At 31.5% G+C, this 22,518-nt stretch overlaps 1 protein-coding gene across 1 annotated transcript in view; it reads right to left on the bottom strand.

Annotated features, from left to right (window-relative positions):
* Positions 1 to 13,308, bottom strand: part of LOC111429383 (uncharacterized) — a 72,037-nt gene extending 58,729 nt beyond the window's left edge. Inside the window, exons 1-5 of the mRNA XM_023065280.2 lie at positions 13,050 to 13,308; positions 10,868 to 12,099; positions 2,522 to 3,423; positions 1,916 to 2,453; positions 1,028 to 1,288 (exon numbers count right to left, since the gene is read on the bottom strand). Of these exons, the coding sequence (XP_022921048.1) occupies positions 1,028 to 1,288; positions 1,916 to 2,453; positions 2,522 to 3,423; positions 10,868 to 11,962 (2,796 nt within the window). The 5' untranslated portion in view covers positions 11,963 to 12,099; positions 13,050 to 13,308. The remainder of the gene's footprint in view (positions 1 to 1,027; positions 1,289 to 1,915; positions 2,454 to 2,521; positions 3,424 to 10,867; positions 12,100 to 13,049) is intronic.
* Between the last annotated feature and the right edge of the window lie 9,210 nt (positions 13,309 to 22,518).

Genomic DNA, 22,518 nt, shown 5'->3' with positions numbered 1-22,518 from the left:
AAAATGTAGGTATCTTTCGTATGAAACTTTTGTTTCAGGCTTAAAGTATTTATCAAATTTGTCTATGATATTTTCTAGTGTTTTTTCTTTTTCATCGAATTCAAATGTTTAGTAAATGTCGAATTTAAGAATAAACCAGTAAAAAGTACAATATTCAATTAATTCATATTTTTCTTCGTTTACATTAAATTTATTGTAATACTGGTAAAATGGATTACACAATCAATATTGATCATTTTAACACTTTTTGTTTCTCCCCTTTAATTTTGAAAACTGGCAGAACTGTATAAAATGAAATGAGCCTTAAAATCAACATTATCATCCACTATCTCTTGTAATAACACAAAATTTACAAAAATATTATTGTTGGCCATAGTTTTAGGTTATGCTGAACCGCTAATTCTCAATTGCTTGTTCAGCCGATTTCGTTCCGCTGTATCAAGCTCATACGGTGCTGAACGTACCCAATGTCATGCTCTTAATTGATGTATGTAAACAACCATTTGTGTCAAATTGTTAATTGTCATCATTATGCATAAAATTAATAAATTGATTAAAATTAATACTTTATAAAAGTGAAATACTTAATTAACTTTCCACGTGGGCTGTCTACCGTTTTTTAGTTAACATCCGTTACGTTTAAACAAAGAGTTGTTCCTTTAAAGGTTTTATATTTAGCTAACAGAGGTTGATAAAAATTAGCGTGAGTGAAAAAAAATTTTACTCACTCGTTTCTATGAAAGTCAGCAGAATGAATGCAAATAACAACTTTCAACACTCGTATCTAAGTTAGAAACTCACAATTTCGAAGGTAGGATTGAACAAATAATATTAATTTAGCTTAAGAAGGGTGTTGACTTTAGTTTAATAAAGTATAATGTTTTTCAAGCATAATGCGCGCTAGTCTTATTCACCATCAATTTAATGAACTTTTTCAATGTATCTTTCATAATGATTTAAAAATATATTTGACATAATGTCGATCTAATAGGCAATAATTTTAAAAAATTACATTTTAAATGCTTACCTTTTTATATTCTCCACAGAATTTGTTGACCATTTCGTTTATTTGTTGAGCTCTAACCGTCCATAATGTGATTTTGTTACCATTAATATTATTTGATTTAACACTAGAATTGAACTCTAAGGTTAAAGTGGTTGGTCGAGGCGAACTGCAATTTTGAACTTCGTTTAACGGATAGCTTTTCATGACTTGAAGTGAGTTGGCTTGCTTTTTCACTAAATGCAACCCCCAGTGAGAGACAGCCAAAATTTCAACTTCAGACAGCTATAACAGAAAAGAGGACTCACTAATGAAATTATTTGTATATTATAGTTATAAATATCCTATAAGTGTCTTTATAATCCAAAGAATATGAACTAAATTGTAATACATTGAAAGGGCCTTAAATATTGATGTATTTACATCACCACCTCTGATAGATCATTATGATGTTAGAGATTTTGAATTATCTATAACATCTTAAAAATATAAATAAAATTCGTTTTTGCACTTAAATGGATTTTATTTAAATTTTTCTCTCAACCGGTTTCGCTATATATTTACAACATCTTCAGGAGATTACATGCAAGTTGTTATCAAAGTTGATTTCTTGAACAACTTGCATGACACATCAATTCTTAACACAATTTTTAATCCTCTTCAATCATAATTCAACAGAATTCTCTGTGCAGTTCAATAGTTCAAATATAAAAAGAAATACCAAATGACTCATTCTATAGGACACTTTTGTAACAAAATGACGTAATCTCCTGAAGATGCTGTAAATATATAGCGAAACCGGTTGAGAGAAAAAATTTAAATAAAAATCCATTTAAGTGCAAAAACGAATTTTATTTATTAGACATAAAATGGAAAGAAAATCATCAAACAATATCTTAAAAATATAATTACCTGTGCTGCACCAGATACTTTGAATAAACGGGCAAAGTACAGCGGCCAATTGCGAGCCATTTCCACGATATTTCGCTTAATGTTTAACCCAAACGATGTTAAAAAATTATTTAAATCGATTCCAAAATTTACTAGAACAGTTTTTCCACTTTTCTTTTCATTTTGGTTCAACCTTGGGCAACTAGTTGTACCGAAAACATCTAAAACCACTTGGCAGTAAATTAAATGAATCGTTGATGGGGCGCCTAAAGTTTCCAACGGACGAAACACTTCTTTCCTTAATCTCAGAACCCACGAGACTCGATTGTAGGTTAAAAATGGTGTTTGATTTAGATTTAAAATATTAGATTTTGTAGCATTATAGATAGGTTTTGTGGCTTTAGGTGAATCTGGTGGAGTTGGTAATAAAAAGTCTGGCGTTGTGTCCCAGTTCTGACCGCTCTCACCAATTACATCTTTTTCGGTATGTAATGTTGAAACAGATGATTTTTTTCTGCTGAATTGATGATCTCTGAACGTAGGATGTCTCTTTTCCCATCTGAAATATTAAATCATATTGAATTAAATTTCATGAAACAATTTTATTACAATTTACAGGTTACTTACCTTTCATCTTCTTCATTTCGCCATATTTCTTCGTCGTCTAACTGATCAAACTCATTTAAACCACCTTCAATACTTCGTTTTTCTTCCAAATCCCAAACTGAACTAACTGAATTGCGCATTAAACCTCCGTGGGACATATTCGCAGTACTTTGGTGTTTTTCAATCCCTTTTTGATCTTTCTCTTTAGTAAGACCTTCCTTATAAGATTCATTAGACGCCGTATCTTTGCTAGGTTTGGATTGGAATTGCTCATTTAAGTCATTTATTTCATTAAATTGAGTATGTTGTGGTCGTATTGGTGGTGGAGGTGCCGGAATTTGTGGCGCTGGAGGTAGAAAAGTACTCATGCTTCGTGAATTTGGGCCGATTGGAGGTGGAGGAGGTGAAATTTTAAAACTAGATTGTGAATTTGCAGAGAAAATCGGATAATTTTGATGAGACTGTTCGTTTTTGTCAATTTTTGAATTGACATTCATCTTAATTTCACTAAATCCACTTTTCGAATCATTTTCTGGATCAAAATCGTCAAATATTTGGGAGTCTTGCTCGAATTTTCCTCCTAATTGACGTTCCAACATTAATTTTCGGGTATCTTCAAGTTTATTTACCGTTCTTGAAGGTTTTTCATCGTTTTTTGATCGAACCGAATGGTTAAAAGTGACTTTTTCTAGTCTTTGACGCATCTCGGAACTTAATTTTAATTTTCCAATGCTTCCTGGACTGGGTCTACTTGCTCCAACATCGAAACTACGTTTGTTACTAGATTTTGATTGATTTTTTTCCACAGAGATACCTGGTTGTATTGATTTCGATTGAGTTGTAGAAGTTGAAACATTCGTTTCAAAGTCGATTTCATCCCAATCGATAGAACTTTGGGAAGTCACCATTGCATCTGAACGAATCTAAGGAAAGATTTTTAAAATTATTACTCAATTATGACAAATTCGTAGTCTAACCTATTATCATGTTTTTTTTATTTATTAATTGACCATTGTGTGATTAAGGATTATATGTTTTAAAAGTTAAACTGATAAATCTGAACGTCATTTATTTAACAGTAAAACATACTTTATCTATAATTGACATGAATTTGTCAATGTTTGACATTTTTATGTTGAGATGCGTAACGCAAATCAGTCGAAAAAGACAAATAGTCGGTGTTCAATGTTTCATTCACTTCAAGAGGTATAGAATAAATGTTTTAGTACCTATATTAGCGCAATATTCAATTTTTTTCTAAATCAGTAAGTTCAAAATACTAATTGTTATTACATATTTCTAAATTAGTATCAAACATTTAGCATAATAGTTAGTATACAGAAATCGTTTGCTTATAATGTCAATACTTTGGACACACACAAATGCGCTGAAGGACATCTCACCTCAGTACCAAAGAAAGAAAACAAGCAACAACGTAAAATGCGCAAATTGCGAACAAAACCATGCGGCCAGCTATAAAGGATGTGTTGTTTATAAAAAATGATGTAGCACAACCACCAATAAAAAAACTTTTAAATAATACACATTAGTTAGGCACAAACGACATCTCAGTTTACTACTAAGAGTGTTCTAAATCTTAACTAACAGCCTGAACCATTTAACCCTATCAAAATTAATGGCGTTCATCTAATAATTTAGAACAAATTGTTCATAAAATAATTGAAAATGGAGAAACTGCTAGGTCTGTTAATGTCTCTAGTTTTTTAGCTGCATATTCAGTAAGATCAAAATTGGAATCTGGAACGCCAACGGCCTAATGAAACGTTACCAGGACCTCAATAAAATTCATATGACAAATAAGAGCTTCTTTAAAATGCCAAACAATTTCATGTAACACTCCCAGGTAAAGCTCAGGGCGGTACTACAATAATTATAAAAAATAACATTAAACACCATGAAATTGAAAAAAATCTCTCACTCAAATATTAAGGGGGGAAGTACATTTAGACGACCTAAAATAAGCGCATTTTCAAGTTATTTTTTCGCGAAGTTGAAATTAGTTTCAAACCTTTTTGATACCCACTACTATTTAGTGATGCTTTGACTATAAAAATATGTATTCACATATTCTAAAACTTTTATAGGCGAACGGCAAATAGTGATCAGATAGGGGAACGTTTCGGAGCGAGCGGTTCCGTTTCAAACATTCTAGCATTCGCTACAGTGGTTAGAATTACTTGCGAATGCATTTAAATTGTTCCCAACATTCATATCTTCTATGTGAACCAAAAAAAAAGTTTAAAAAAACTAAGCATTTAAAAAATACAGGTGTTTTTAAATAATGTTATAATTTTTTAAGAAAATATTGATATATAAATTAATAAAAAAGTAATTTTTTAAAATAACTTATGTATACTTAGAGGTTCAAATAGAAGGTGATATTACTATTGATATGTGTAACAAATTTAATGAAAATCGGTCAAGTAGTTTATTAGTTATCGTGCTTATAAGGTGTAAATACATTGATTTGAGAAAAAGCGCGTTAAAGTTTCAAGTTGTAAAAACAAATTTTTTTCAATCACAAATAACTTGTTGACTAGTCTGCAATACCCGGACCATATAACAGACCTTCAGCTTCTTCATAAAATTCACTTTCGATCGCCAACTTGTCTTTTTGTGCTTTTCGAGCTTCTTTAAACACAGATTCGTTACGTCGTTCCTGCCGAGTAATTCGATGTTCGTCCATTTGTTCAGCGTATATTTTGGCTTGCCTCCCAATAATTAAATTTAATTTACTCATCATTTCCAATATGCTACTGTGTCCTTCATTAAATAAACTAGCCGCAATATATGTACTAATTTCCACTATTTTTAAGCCAGAATTCAGGTGCTTTGGAGCCAATCGCCAAATAGTAGAGTTGAAACTTTCATTGGCATTTTGAGTGTGGCCCCCCAAACATCTTATTAATAAATTTTCTCTGGATAAATCTTCATAAATTGAATATATGTGTTTCTGAACATCTGGATGCAATGGCGCTGGATGCTTCATAAAGGAATCCGATAGATTTGATTTAGCTTTTTGCCACTTGCACCAGCTCTCGGATCCTGACGGACAATATTGGTGATTTGGATGTTCATCTGTAGAGCACATGTGGTAATAAGTAGCCATTATCGCTTTTTTCATATCCTCTGCACTGTTGATATTTCTACGGATAGCAAGACCGTAATATGTCGTAAGTTTTCTGATTAGAGTATCTGTCAATTTTCCTTTTCCGCCAAGTTTGTATGTTTTTTTTATGTTTCGTAGTCGGGAGCCCATCCTCTTTTCAACATGTCCAATACATTCATTTTTAATTACTGGAAAATCGTCGCCATATGGGTTTTGTTCTAAAATTGCTTTGAACGTTTTGGAATCTCCGTCCCCTATATAGTTGCCGTATTTTACACCAAACTTTTCTTCGGATCTCAAAAACATCTCTACAATTGCATCGACTTCCATTTTACCGGCAGAACCTTCGTGAGTTTTCATGCAATTTTCTTTATGTTCTTCATACCAGTCAATATATTCTTCTGTATTTTCTTTATTTTTATAAAATGTACAGGCTTGACAATAACTGCTTTTTACAGCTACATCAATAACTTTACCAGAATAGTACCCAATAATCGATGTTACGCCGTATAATGATTTGAATCCGCGCTTTTTCCAAGAACCATCACCAGATACTTTTAAATTCAAGATTGACCTTTCTTGCCTTTCGTTTACTTTCTTTTCTTCTTCAACAGCTTTTCCGCTGAAATATTCGAACACCGATTTGGTGGCTAAATACTGGTGTTTAACAATATTATTGTATGCACTATTACTCAAACCGTCGCATATATCCATAAAATTGCAAAATAAATTTATTCCTTGCCTCCCAATGCCCAGCAGACGCATAACAAAAACAATTCTACGATTTATTTCATAACCAGTTTGAATTAACGGTCCCGAATTTATGTCTCTTCGGCCACAACGACAAAGCAAAACGAGCTTGAACCCAAGACCTCTCATTCCATCTACCTCAAATTGTATGGTATCTTTACATTTGCAACAAATAACAACATTAGCCAAAGCACTGAACACGGTAAAAAACTCTATTAAACGATACGAATGTTGACTATTCGGTGCAATATGTTCAGTACTTCCAGTGGACAGTTTTTTGCACTTGAACTCTGTCCTGCAACTTCTTCTTCTTCTTTTTTAGTGTGCTGATTCCCATGAAAATGACGTTTTCGCGCCCTAGACGCATTACTACATTTCGGATAGGAAGACATTTTGAATATTAAGAATTATATCTCACATTCAAGACTAAAGAAACCCAAATTTGGTGTTTTGAATTTATGCTATCAGTATAATATCCGATTTAGTGGAAGGGATGAAAATAAAAACAATAATAGATTTTTCCCGGCGATAATTATTGCCAGTACTATTTCTCAGGGTCGTAAAAACCATGAGAAATATCGGAAACTATACGACAATTTAAAACAACATCGATTTTTATGACCATCATAAATAAAAGTCGGCCAGACAAGAACAGGATCGAATTTAAATTCGTTGAAACTAAAATTATTTTAAACCTATTATTTTTCTACAATTTGCAATGAAGGTGTGTTCCTTAATGCGGCCCCTAGTGAATAATCCTGTTTTTGTCCATTTTATTCCCACAGAAGTAAAGAGACGGAGTTATAAAAACCGGGAAAACTTATAGATTGTTATCTATAAAGTACTTTTTAAGGGTTATAACTTCTACAATTTAATTCATTTGAAATTAAAACTTCATAGAATCAAGAGCTTAAACAAGATATTACTATAAAAATAATCGATTTTTTTGATCACGTGAATCACGCGAGAGTCGCATAGTTTATATGTATTATATTCACGAAGAACGCGCACCGAGAAAATACGCTATTTTAACGGAAGTACTTAGAATTTCGCTTTAAAATTTTGCTATCGCATTCTTAAGATGTTCAGGCAACTTTTTATGGAAAAAAAAATTTTTGAGTTTTTTGACGGTTCTAAATGAATTTCCCCCCTTAAAGCCATATCTGTGAGTGTCTCAACAAAAGCATCTCTGAAGAAAAATTAAATTTAATACTGATGTGAAGTTATCCATAAATCCCAGCCATAAACTTAAAACATTCATAATTCCGTAACCAATACTATCGAATTTAATTAATTATTATTGGTGTATTTACTCTGAATTCAACCATGAATTCGAAGTAAAGCAGCCTATTTTCAAATATAATGGTTAGTGTAGCCTTAACTGAGTTCGAAGTGAGCACTTTACTTCAGTCATGTCCGATGATACAAAATTCGTGCGATCAATCGACATTTTGTTGTTGTAATGCGATTTTTGAGAATCAGTCATGAAATCCTTTTCGTAGTCAAATGAGCATATCTTCTGGCATCGGAAATTCAATAAATGCAGCAACCTTACAGAATATTCACACAGCTGTATCAGCTGTTCATGAAACTGTTCTGCCATTTACCTACATTAAGTTTGCTGCCTTGATTTTGATGTTCAACACTTTTATTATTATGCCCACAAGACATCAACTTACGGTCTTGGTAGTAGCGCCTAGACCGCAAGCGACCTTGGCATCTAACTCCATAGGATGCTGGACATAAAACTTCGTTGCCCAAAAATTGCAGTAATTAAATGCTAATCAGGAACATAAAAGTATTAATCACAATGGAGAAGACAGTCAAGTCGAGGCCGCTTGCGACCGAGGTGGCCTAACTTTGACGTTTAACAACTTATTATGTCCACATGACATCAAGTTACGGTCTTTGTAGCAGCACGTCGGCTGCAAGCAACCTTATCATCTATCTTCGTAGGATGCTAAAAATAAAATTTCGTAGTCTATAAATTGCAGTAATTAGCCACTAATCCATGTCGCAAAGATGATAGAAATAGCAACGAGTGTGAGAAGGAAATAAAACACAAATGGTTAGGCAGGGCGATTATTTTGTGGAATGATACCAAAAAAATATGCTAAAAAGCAACCCAACATCATCGAAGAATATAAGAATTAATTATTGTGAATTAGGGATACGCAGGAATTGTGAAATGAGTATAACAATTATATGTTTTGGATTAGAATCTTTTATTCTGGGTGGAATGATATTGAAAGATGAATAATGGTGATTATTAAACGAATGCATGAAGTACAAAACAATTTCCAAGATACGTAGAACTTTCTTTGAAAAATATGAGAGTATCTATTTCAGTAAATCTGTAAATAGAGAAATCTTGTGATATTAGCAGTGATATTTTTGAATCGCCTCTAAGAATAACAGAATTATTTTTTATTGAAAATATTATTTGTTTAAAAATGCAAAGATTTTTAAAAGCTTCAATACATTATCCAACGCACTTTGCTAATCAAAGACACTCTCCTCAACACTGTAGTATATTTCTTAATAATATTGATCTAAGCTAGTGGAGAGAAGGGACATATTTAACAATAAAAGAAAAGAGCAGAGTATTGGCGTCTTTTAACAGAAGCTAAATACCTAGGGGTAATACTTGACAGTAAACTAAACTGGAACTCACACTTGGATAAGGTGAGGAAAAAGGCCATCATGGCAAACCAGATCTGCCGCAGGCTCCTAGGAAGGAATTGGGGTCTCAAACCACGAATGGCTCATTAACGCCTACGTAACAATAATCAGACCCATGGTCGCCTACGCCTCATTGGTTTGGTGGCCAAAAACAAAACATAAGACAGCACAACAACAGCTGGCACAAATCCAGCGGTTAGCATGTCTTAACATAACGGGTGCAATGAGATCCTGTCCGACGGCTGCTTTGGAAGCCCTACTCGGTCTCACACCGCTCCATTTATATATACAAAAGGAGGTATCCTTTTATAAGATACTTAATATCTTATCACTGAAAACAGTTTCTTCAATTAAGTTGATGCAGGGTAACCTCAGACGACACCTCGAGATCCTCAAGGACCCATGTCTAAATCACCTGATTGAAATTAAAACGGACCTCATACCGACAGAATACAATTTCAACCAGCAGTATAAGGTCATATTTAGAAGCAGGGATGATTGATACACCGATGCTTCAAAGACAGTAAGATCCGGAGTAGGCATGGGCATCAGTGGACCAAGTAGCCACATCAAATTGCCCCTCAGCTCGGACATAACAATTTTCCAAGCAGAAGTTCTTGCTATAAACTTCTGCACCGCTTTGAACCTACAGAAGGGACAAAAAGGTGCATCCATAAACATTTTCACAGACAGTCGGGCCGCCTTAAAGGCAATTCAGGCCTACACGTGTGACTCCGCGCTGATCAGAGAGTGTACCAGCAACCAGAGAGAACTCGCTAGGGATGATGTTACTCTATGGTGGGTTCCAGGTCACAACATAATTGAGGGCAATGAGAAGGCGGACAAGCTGGCCAAAGAGACCGGCCATGCGCCCTTAAAATACCACCTCTTCCACATTGGACAAGCTGAGGATCAAACTTGTCGACTATGCAACGACGAGTCAGAAACTGCTGAACATATACTGTGCAATTGCGTCGCCAGAGGCCATCTAAGACACAACATTTTCGGTAAAACTCTCCTGTTACTTACCGACATAAAGGTTCAAGACCTCAGGACAATACTAAGGTTCATCAAGGACCTAAATTTGCCCTAAACCTTTGGAGGGCTAAAGTTACAATATATCTTATAGGTCGCGGTAACGAGAGGGGCCGCTCTCCTCAGCCCGGCAGCAATAATAATAATAATAAGTCTCGGTCCACGGTACCATAAATTTTACTGACATTTAATTTTTCTTAATTTTTGTCCTAAATAATGAATAAATTACATCATATGGAATAAGAATCGTTAAAAATAAAACCATAAACTTGGTTCTATTTCTAACATTTTTGGAAATTATTCGCAAACTGTAATACAAAATTTATTTGAAATAATCACCATCTGGCCTTAAGTAGGGTGGCTTAATACATATAGAATTTGGAGTTTCTATCTTGAAATTTAGACGTGAAAAAAGCCTAGACCACAAGCGATGGTATACCTATATATACAGTGTGTCCCTGGATAGATGAAACGACTCTTATAAAATGTAAATTTTTTTCGATATTAATTGTCATCTTTTGGGGTTCAGCCCTGCTTGGTTAAAGACTAATTGTGAATATATTTTCAAGTTTAAAAAAACAAGTGAGTGTTGACGCTGAAGCGAAAACTTCTTGTGTGTCAGGTTAATAAGAAATTTTATTCAGAATGAAAAGTTATGGCCTTATGCAAATTGAATACGAGCTATTTTCTAAGTGGGGTAAATCATCAATAATTTAAATAATTATAAAAAAGGTAAAAAATTGGAAACAATTTATAATTATTGTACTTACATTTTCTTTTCCTGGTGTTATTTTCCTTTGAACCTGCTGCCTCATTTTGAACTGCATATAATCTTCTCCACCCGGATGATGATGATTCGAGTTTCCCTCATCCTTAGGCGGAGGCCAACGCCATTTACCAATTCTCACAGTTTTAGCCCTTCCATAAGGATCCATAAACGGACGCTTCTCGATGTCATCGGTATCGTGAATAAGAAAGTTTGGCATTGGAGGAGGAATCGGCACTAAACCACCTTCAAGACTCAACATTTTGGCATCTTTAATATCTTTTGATTCATCAAAACTGAATGATGACCGTTTAAAATGACTTTGACTAGTTAATTCGTGTTCTTTAAAATGAGTTCTGGTATCGATTTCGAACGTTTCCAGACTCTTACCAACATGACTTGTATTCCTTGTAACCTTAGAGCTTTTATCATTAATTTCTTCTCTTTGCTCACTTTTTGATTCTTTAAATTCTTCTTTGTTTTGCTGTTGTCGATGCAATAGTTGTTGTAAAGCTTGGTTTTGAGCCAATAGTTGCTGTTGAATTTGAATATTTTGGGCCATGGCCGATTGTAAAAATGCTCTTTGCAAATTCTGATGGAAGGTGTCTTCAGTTTGCATATTTTGGACATTGTAAATCGTTAAAAGATCTTGATTTTGAAGTAGCGGAACTTGATTAGGTATTAGAGGCATTAATAACGGCGTTGGTGAAACCATTTGAAGTGAGTTTAATGGATTTTGCAGCGAATTTGATTGGGTAAGATTAGATTGAATTGATTGGATGGGACTTTGGATCGTATTTAATGGGTACTGAAACGAATTTGATGTATTTGGTGGATCATTTGAACCACCTCCCTTGATTTTGTTAGATAAAATGTGAGTTTGAGTGAGGTTTTTTAGATTGGTATTCACAGCGAGTGGTTGGAATAAGTCGGAGATGTTGAATGTTTGGTTGATTTGATCATTTTCAAACGAATTAGAATGAGTTTGTTCTAGTTGATGATGACTTCGAATTTCACTCAAATTTTCGATATTATGAACCATAGGTTGATTATTTTTGTTTATTTCAGTTACAGGTTGATCTTCGTTGATCTGATACATATTTGGGATTTAAGTCAATTATAGATCTAGTCAAAGCAAAACGATTTTAAATTGATTTAACACAAATTATACTTTTACTTTCCGCATATTAAGAATTAATTAATTGTTGTGATCCTATCATTGCCGGACCATATAACCTGTAAACAAATAGATTCGTAAATAAATAACTTTAGTTTTAATTTATCAATTATTTAATTGTTGTTTATTATTTAAGTTGTTTGCGAGCTAAAATATGCAAATTAGCACGGATGAAAAAGTCGAAGTCTCAACTACCTGCATTAAAATGGAAAAATCAGAAAAGTGTAGGTACGTTAAATGGTTAACGGGACAAATCGTGATACTAACACAACATAACTTTCTATTCGGGCTTTCATACTGGAAACAAAACAGGAAAAACGCGAGATTCTGAAGGTCACAATGTGTTAATTGACACGCATTCCTAGAATACCTTAAAGAATATAATGTTGTTATACACATTTTATTAAGTATTAAATATGTAAAACTACTGATATTAAAAACAAAATATCCAATGTGCGATTCGTAAGCTAACTTCCTCCATTCTCATTTTTTTCAAAAACCGATCACGTATCAGAAAAAAAAATTGGCAACGTTTAATTTATATTCATTGTTTAGCGTCCGTTTAACCGTTGTTAACTGTTTTAACGTTCCTATTCTTGTATTTTTGAGGTTAAAAATGTAATATTCCACATTCACATACGTATTTCTATTCCTAATCTACTAATAATAAAATTAAAACTAGGTTAACATTGCGGCGGAAGTTTTAATGTATGAATGAAATCATATGTTCCTTTAAATTAATGAAAGCACTTAATGTATTTATGATTTGAAATAAAATTTTAATAACATATTATAATTCATATATTAATTCTAAAAAAAATGATTTAATAATTAACCTAAATCGATGTGATAAATATCTTCGTAAACAATTATATTTCTTTAAAGGTTTCTTTCTTTGCTTAACGTTAAAATTACCTCAACTTTCGTAACTTTTAATTACAATTTTTTCCGTTTTATCATATTTTATTTAAATCATAGCTATAAAAAGAAGATATGCGATGACACTCACCGGAATCAATTCGATCACACCTTATGGTTTACACACACCTTAAACACACCTTAACTGTTATCTGAATGATTCAAAGAATCAAACTGGTCAAACACTTCTTGCGGTCTGGACAAAATGTTACGTCATAATATATTACAACTTATTTTAAACTTAAAAAAATAGTACGCGTTAATGTGCTTAAAAACGTGTGAAATTGTTATATTTATGGTAGCGAATTTATGGGCGTCACCAGATGTGGGTTTGTTGACATCGACTGACCTCGAACATAAGAAGAAAATAAGAAATTCCCCAGAAATCACTAAATCCATTTTTGCAGGCTATTTCAATTCGTGGCCTGTAGATGGCGGGGTATGCTACACACAGTAGCTGTCGCAGATTTGGAAGAATTGCTTCGATTCCTTGTGGTCGATTATAGTACCGGAACGGGTGAACTGTTTTATATTATTATAATATATATTTTATACTTACAATATATTGTAATATAATTGTATTTTATACTTACAATAACTTGTAATAAGTAATTAATAATACTACACCTTTATGATAGTGTCAAGAGATGGCGTTAATACAAAAAAAAAATAAATAAAAAAAGTCATGGAAACAATAAAAACAAAAGATAATAAACAAATGTAAAAAAGATAAGACGGTTTTTTTAAGAACCCGATCAAAAATTAAATAAAACATGAAAAATGAAAGAGAAAGAAAAATAAATAATAATAAATTAAGAAGAAAGACGAAAAAACCAAAAGATAATAAATAAAGAAGAAAGAAAATAATTTTGGTTTAAACCTGCACAACCCGAGATATTTTATTGTAAATTTAAAAATTGTGTTTTGTTAAAAAGTAAAATTGAAATAATAACGATCATCACAATTTTTTGGCGCCTAACGTATAGCTACTACTAGTTTTGGAAATGAAAAGTAACAGACAAACATGTTGGACATGATTAAAATCTTAATGAAAAATAATAAAGATATCAAAAAAAAATTTTGAAGAGAATAGACTTGAAATGAAACAAAATTTGGAACAAAAATTAGAAGAAAACAAGATTGAAATGAAAAACAATTTAGAAGAAAACTGAATGAAAATCAGAAGAAATTTGATGAAAAAATATATGAATTAAGGAAAGAAAACAGATCCACTAGAAAATAGCAATGAAGTCATGCAACGCAAAATCAATAATTTAAAAAAAATATATCTCAACTTTGATGAAAAATACAATGCTTATATGTAGAGAAGAGAGTAAAAGAAAAATGCAAAATCATTTTAGAAGAAGGAAACGAGAAGATTAAAATTATAAATGACCAAACTATTCAAACTAATCTAATGACAAACAACGACAGATAGACAGAGAAATTGAATTGATTGAGGACCAAATTAAGAGGAATATTGGTGGTTTATCTTGGATATACTATTAATCAAATGGAAATTAAAATGGATACAAGAAGAGTAGAACAAATTAAGAATTTTCCAAAACCGAGAAAAATAAGGGATATAAAGATCATTTTTGGGATTTCTAAATTATTATCATAAATTCGTTAAATTCGTATTTATCATAATACGCTATTAAAACGACCTTTAACTTACGATTAAATTAATTAAAAAAGATACAATTTCCAAGACCTGAAACAATCGTTTATTAAAGAAATATTATTATATAGACCTAATTTTAATTTACCATTTAAGTTGAAGTGAGAGTTGAGTCAGATTCAAAATGATGTCGAGGTTCTTATACAAGCTAGAATACTTAAACCATGTGAAATTAAATATTCCATAACAAAGGAAATGCTTGCTATTATTTATTCTATTTCTAAATTACGACATTATCTGTTAGGAAAACATTTTATAATAGAAACTCATCTCATCAGATCATATAGCACTTTTAAGTTTGATAAACGGACGTATTGATAATAATAGAGTTTATAGATGGAGTCTTATGTTAAATGACTATGGTTTTGAAATTTATTATAAACCAGGAAAAGAACTGATAGTTCCAGATATTCTAAGTAGGAAATTTATTCAAAAATCATCTGCTGAAATTATTATATCCAGTATAACGTTATTTAGAAGAGGATTTTGTTCAATAAAGAAGATTAAAGAAATTCAAGGAAGACTTAACTATTAAAGATTTGAAACAAGTAATTTTAGAAAAGGGTGAATTTAAGGGATTAAACATATAAGATGGATTTTTGAAAAAGAAAATTGGACAGAAAACCTCGTTTCATCCCGATTCACATAAATTGGCAAGCTTTAGATTTTTAATAAATAGAACTCTGAATTACCCCTTAAATGAGGAAAATAAAATTGCAGAATTTCATTATATACAGAAACTTGCTACACAAAACAACTTTCCTTTAAAAATTTTAAATCAATTATACAATAGGATTATACAACGGACAAGGGAAGATACTGATCATGTTTACAAAGCAATTCCTTTTAATTTCATTACTAATGAAGCTAAACATATTTTTTCAAAATTTGGTATTGTTTTGGCCTTCTCTAATAACAACACTATTCTTAATTTATTCTCTAATTACCATGAGAAACGAGATTCTATGAGAGAATGTGGAGTTTATTCTATTGATTGTTCGGATTGTGACTCATTATATATAGGGCAAACAGGAAGAAAACTTGAAACTAGATTGGGAGAACATAGAAGTCAAACTAATTCAAATGTTTATAAACATAGATTGGAGACAGGTCACAATATTGATTACGATGGGGCGAAAATCTTACATAAGTGTCAAAAAGGATATAAAATGGATTTGTTGGAAATGTTCGAAATTTATAAGTATAATAATAGAGATGACATAACATTGCTTAACGAACAAATACAGATATACTACAAGCCACTTTTTACTTTTTTAAAAAGATTTTAATAATAATACATTAGTTTATTTCTATTTATATTTCCCCACCCGTCCCTATTTAAACCTGCTGGTTATTGTAAACCACTTTTTTCTTTCTCTTATTTTGTATATTCGATTCAGTCTCTTTTCCTCCCAACCACGCTACATTTTAAGTTTGTAACTTCTTTGTTTTAAAGTTTAACTTTATTTTAATGTTTTTCATTTTTCAAAAATATTACATAAGGTTTTAATAGTTTTGATTTTGTTTGTTTTTAATATGTTCGTGAATGATATGATGTTTCTTCGACTTTTACTGTTCAAGTCTCGAAATTTGACTGTAAGTTTTTGCCATTTATATATTTTTATTTTTGTTTTATGTCTTTCAATTTGCTTTAATTCATTTTTCGTGCTAATACAAGAAATCTTTGTAATTTCATGTACAGTTTTCAACTGATGATGAGAGAACACTCTCCAAACAAACTTGTAACACCGATACAACTTTAAATGGATTGAATACATTTTTCGGCGAATATGGATGCTATTTTATCAGACAATGCAACATACTTCAATAATGAAAGATATAGATAAAATTTAAATGGAATCGGAATTAAAACGTTTTACATAGCATTCGTTATCCCCAAGGAAACCCCTGTGAACTATCAAAGAAGTGATTAAGTATTTAAGAATTTGATCATCACATTTGGATTAAAAAAGTATCATTAATAGAGAAATTATTAAATAATACACCGAATACAACACATCAAGAATGTCATTCTTAATGACTGAAATACCTCCTCCTTGACTTTGGAAAGATGAAGAAGTAGAAAATTTAGAAGAAAGAATGGAAAAAGTTAAATGCAAATTGATTAAAAAAGCACAATACCGGAAGAGACAACAGAAAAATAAAGAAAATGATCTTCAACATAAATGATTTAGTACTAGTTAAAATAAGAAGAGTCACCGATAAAAGAAATAAAGTTGTAGCCAAACTAATGAAAACATATAATGATTCATACAAAGTAATTGATAAAAATGATGATACGTATGAACTTTATGACTTAAATTCAAAAATTGAAATAGGGGAATATGTATCTCTGTTATGTAAATATGAAACTTAATTTTGATTTATAAACACGAATTTTGAAGTGAGATTATACAGGGTGTATCAGGTATGAGTAGAAAAAATTGGAGGGGTTATAGGTCCCCTTTTTGTGAATAAAAAATTCTTATATCACAATGTCCCATTCCTTGCCATTCTTAAGATATGATACGATAAAGTTAAGGGTTTGAAAGTTTAAGTACTGCTGTATAAAGAATTATACTAAGCAGGCTTTGCTTATGTATATAGCTTTAATTTGACACATAAAAGTCATTTTTGAGATATTTTTAGAGGTTGTTTACTTTATACGAATAAATTTATCACTTCTGTTTTATCACTCTTTAATGTGAAAATTTACAAAAATTTAGGTTTTAATAAATAAACTTGCTTATTGTATTAAAATTAACAAAATTAGAAACAAATTACAAATTGTAAAGCAAAGCCTGCTTAATATAATTTATTAACCAGTAGTACTCAAACTTGTGAACTCTTAACTTTATCGTATCATATCTTAAGAAGGACAAAGAATGGGACATTGTGTTATAAGAATTTTTTATTCAGAAAGAGGAGACCTATAACTCCTCAATTTTTTTCTACTCATACCTGATATACACCCTGTACATATATAAGATAGTTTAAGTCGTAATTATTATATCGATAATATTGAGTTAATAATTAAGATATGTTTGTATTGTAAAATTTCTGTCGTTTACGTTTGTAAATTTTATAATCTTGAATATGGGGAAGTTGTAATATTCCCACACCTTCATGATAGTTTCAAGAGATGGCGCTAATACAAATAAAAAAATTAAAAATAGAAAGAAGTCACGGAAACAATAAAAAAAGATAATATATTAATATAAAAATAAGACGCATTGTTTAAGAATCCGATAATAGATAAGAAAATATTATATTAAAAAACTAGTTTCGTAAGACACGCTTGAAATGCACTAATTAAACGAGTGGCGAAGCTACGAGTTTTTTAATGAATGTGAGTGTTTTAACTCTTATGAAACGTGTTTTTTATGCTATTTTTTGTAATTCGCGTTTTTATCCTTTTTTTTTCACAAAAATAAAATAAATTTTGACAATGTAAGGCACACGTCGATCAAAATCGTCATCGGAAAGCTCATGCACCAAGTGTACTTTGTAGGAGTGATATTTTTTTCTTTTATGAAATCTTGATATTGTGCTTCTAGATGTATTTAAATTTGCAGCAATATTGGAGATGTTTGAATGCGGATTTTCCTCTACACTTAACAGGACATCCAATTGACGGTCTTCATTTAAGGCCAATGGAAATTTACTCTCAATTCCACTTGTTATCGATGGTGATATTGGAGTACGGTTTGGATGATTTTCACTAAACAACGCACGGACTTCGTTCGAACTCTATTTCCGAAACCAATCATAACAAGAATCTCGATTCTTTCAGTTTCAGTAAGCGTCATTATTACTTTCTTATTTATCGAACAGTCAATAATTAAAAAATAACCAATAATAGATAAACAATAAGATCAAATAGCAACAAAAAAATAACAACAAATAGCGATGAATAGCAACAAATAACAACGAATAACAACAATTAACACAAGAAACTCCACAATACTACTCAAAATAATCTCATTAACGCACAATAAACTATTTCAAATCGAATTTTGACACTTGGAAATTTTAAATAAAAACAATTGGTTGCTGGCTACTACTATTTTTATATCAATGAATGGGAAATAATGAAACTTTAAATTAATTTTTCTCGAAAATTTTCTTATGTAACCGTTATTAATATTTATTGTACATAATTCAGAAAAAATCCTCTTTCAAATTCCGGTATAAAAAATGAGGTGTTTCGTTTAAAAAGAACTTCGATGACGTCATAACTCGTTTAAAAATGGCGGGAAAAATTTAAACTATACACCAAAAATTTAATTCTTTAGACCCGTTTCAGCGTTTTTTAATAACTTGTTTATAATAATTTTGTCGAATTTATTCGTTACTTTTGAAACGCACTGTATATTATGTACATTATTAATATTAATACAAGGAATTTTAGAAATAATTAATCTCGATTTTTTCACGTCTGTAAAGTTGACTTGCTTTGCTCGAAACTTAAGGGTACTTGCCTACGTTCTCAAACCTTCATATTCCTCGCATGCAATATAAAAATAATTATCACTTTTATTTTTGATGATCGCCCACATTGAGAAACATTGCTTTAAATCGATAATAAAAGGGTGATAATTTATATTGCACCATTATTATATCAGTATTAATAACATTCACTAACAATTAATTCATTTTCGCTCTCAATTGGAACCTTTAGCTCTTCTGGAAGTTTCTCCAGTAAAGGTAGTTCTTTCAACGCATCCATTGCTATATTAGTTATGCATTTTGAACAAGTCACAAGAAGCATTTTCTCGATTAATATACTACTATTCATATATCTTTTACATTAAATAATTTTGCAATCACAATTTTAATAATTGTCGTGCAGGAATCGATTTATAACGAACTTTCTCATGTTGGAATATACACTGTGTACATAAAGTAAGGAATTAATTCAATACAAATTCGGGAGATATTCTGACAGAAAAAGGGCTTGGACATCTATGTTATTGTAATTATTGTTATGTTTTCTTAACATCGTGTATACAGTGTGTCCGTAAAGTAAGGGATATAGGTGATAATATCATTATGAACGGTTTATGGAAAAAACCCTGAAACGGGTCTAAAGATTTAAATTTTTCGCAACTTTTTGGTGTAGGTTTCAAATTTTTTCCGCCATTTTTAACCAAGTTGATGAATAACAAGCGGTTTAATTACAAATAAAAAATAAAATTAACAAATTAAATGAATACATAACAAATAAAATTAATAAATTTAATGAATAAATGAAAAATTAAAATTAAGTTAAGTGTTCAAATTGTGCACCATGGGCAGCTTGACAGTAAACTAAACGATTTTTAAATTCTTCCTGACAATTCTCTGAGATATCTGGAGTTATTCGCTGAACTTCTTCTCGAATTCTGATTTTTAATTCATCCAAAGTATTTGGTCTAGTGGTATAAAGTTTACTCTTCAGATATCCCCAAAGGAAGAAGTCCAACAGAGTCAAATCAGGTGATCTTGTAGGCCATTCAATTGGCCCTCTTCTCCCAATTCATTGATTGGGAAATAATTGATTTAAATATGCACGAACAGGAACCGCATAGTGTGGCGGCGCGCCATCTTGTTGAAAGAACAATTGCCGTTGAAGCCGTTATGGAAGGAATGAGATCTGTTTGTAGAAAATCTAAATATCTCTCCAGTTAAGATTCCCTCAAAAAAGTAAGGGCGCAGGATAGTATCCTGTACTATTCCGCACCATACATTAATCTTATGCGGATATTGGGTATGTGATTCTCCTGCCCAATGTGGATTTTGGGTAGCCCAATACCGACAATTTTGCCTGTTAACTTGCCCACTCAATGTAAATGTTGCCTCATCGGAAAAAATTATGTTTTTAACGAAACCTTCGTCGTCGTTGCACAATTGTTACAACTGCTCACAAAATTGCGATCTTTTATCAAAATCATCTTCATTGAGCTCATGAATGATGAATGAATGATGTTTTGCGGTTTTTAATATTTTGTGAACCGTTGTTTTACTAATGGCCAGATTCGACCCAATATCCCTTACCGTAATATGAGGAATTTCTTGCACAGCCATAACAACGTTATATTGAGCCTCGTCTGAAACATTTGGTCAGCTAGACTTCGAGAGATCCCGTACCGTACTTTGGCTTATGGGTTCATGGTCAGGATATGTTGCATTAAAGAGCTCTACATAAAAGTAAACAATAAGTTAAAATCAGTGCTATAAGAAACAACAAGCTTTACTAAAAGTGTTTGACACTTATAAAACTTAGAGAATTGTTTAAAATGATTGGTTACCATAGTTACTCATGGCCACTGCTATTTTTTCCATGTCAAGCAAATTTGAAGTAATTAAACTTTAAAGTAATTTTTCTCGAAAATTTTCTTATGTAACGAATATTAACATTGACTGTACTAGATTCAGAAAAACATCTTCTTTCATATACCGCAATAAAAATGGGGGATTGCTTTTTGAAAAAAATATTGATGACGTCATAACTCGGTTAAAAATGGCGGAAAAAATTTGTAGCCTGCACCAAAAAGTTGCAAAAAATTTAAATCGTTAGACCCGTTTCAGGGATTTTTCCATAAACAGTTCATAATGATTTTATCGCCTATATCCGTTACTTTACGGACACACTGTATATTAGAAATGGAGGTTATTTATTTTTACTTAACGATGTTATTAATTAACTTAACATCGTTAAGTACAAATAAATAACCTTTTCATTTCTAATCTATGTTATTGTTTTTAACGCGCATTTTTTGAGATAAAATTGAAATGTACAGGTGTCCCAAAATTAAGATACAATCCCTATGTTGACATTTTTAAATAGGAAACTTTTTGTTGCATTTATGGTTTCTACGTAAAATCTGAGTATCTTTTCTTTTTTTCTGAGAAAAATATCGACAAGGTGTGCTATGTACATGAAAAATAATTCGTTAATATGCTCATTTTTTCATTACATTTGAAAATATTACATGCACCGATAGAAAGCTGAACCTTATGCTTTTCATTTGCTGGAAGATTCGTTATAACAAAATCAACAGTACATCTGATGTGAGATTTCCTATTGAACTACCACATTCTTCAATATTAGCGGTTATTATATGTATATAAATTTAACGGCTTCAATGATTCCCTCACTAGTTTTTCTAAAGTGTATGAATGTACAATTTGAGAAAAAGTCACAACATTTTTTTAATTTTGTACGATATTCGACATAGTAAAAACTTTTATCCAAAACAACCCAACAGAAATTATCAATATGACCAAAAAACAGCTCTAATTGAAACTCGAATAAATCAATAAAATCAGTTAATAAAAAATCTTAAATCTTATTAATACTTGTTAAAAATAAACATTAAAGATAATATTCGTGTACAAAACTAACTGTGTTGAAAACTCAAATAAACGGCATACAAAAGAAACGATTACCGAAAAATGAACAACTAATACTTGAAAATAAATCAAAAAACGAGATTGGTAAACTCCAACCATCACAAACGCAACAAAAGCAAAGAAAAATCAACAAATATGTTGTTAAAGAGAAAAGACCGGCGAGACGATAGCAACAAACCGCCCAGCAACACACTTTTTCCCTTATATTTCCACCTGTTTCTGGGGCCCATATCTTCATTATCTAGAAAGATAACGAAAAACTCAGCACACGGTTGGAAAGCTTGATCTTTTCTATATCTTAAACCGTGTTTTTGTCCGCCGATATGTTGATAATAAGAGCGGCGATACATTGCATTTAAATCACCTCAACATTTTCCAACTTTAAGGCCTTGTGCAGCTGTTATCAGAAGGAAATTCGACAAACGGTTTACATATTCGAAAAGAGCTAACCTTGGCCTATCTTATTTCGAGTTTTCGTCCGTCA

Source organism: Onthophagus taurus, chromosome 2 (assembly GCF_036711975.1).
Source record: "Onthophagus taurus isolate NC chromosome 2, IU_Otau_3.0, whole genome shotgun sequence".
NCBI lineage: Eukaryota > Metazoa > Arthropoda > Insecta > Coleoptera > Scarabaeidae > Onthophagus > Onthophagus taurus.
This window is presented reverse-complemented; position numbering and strand designations above follow the sequence as displayed.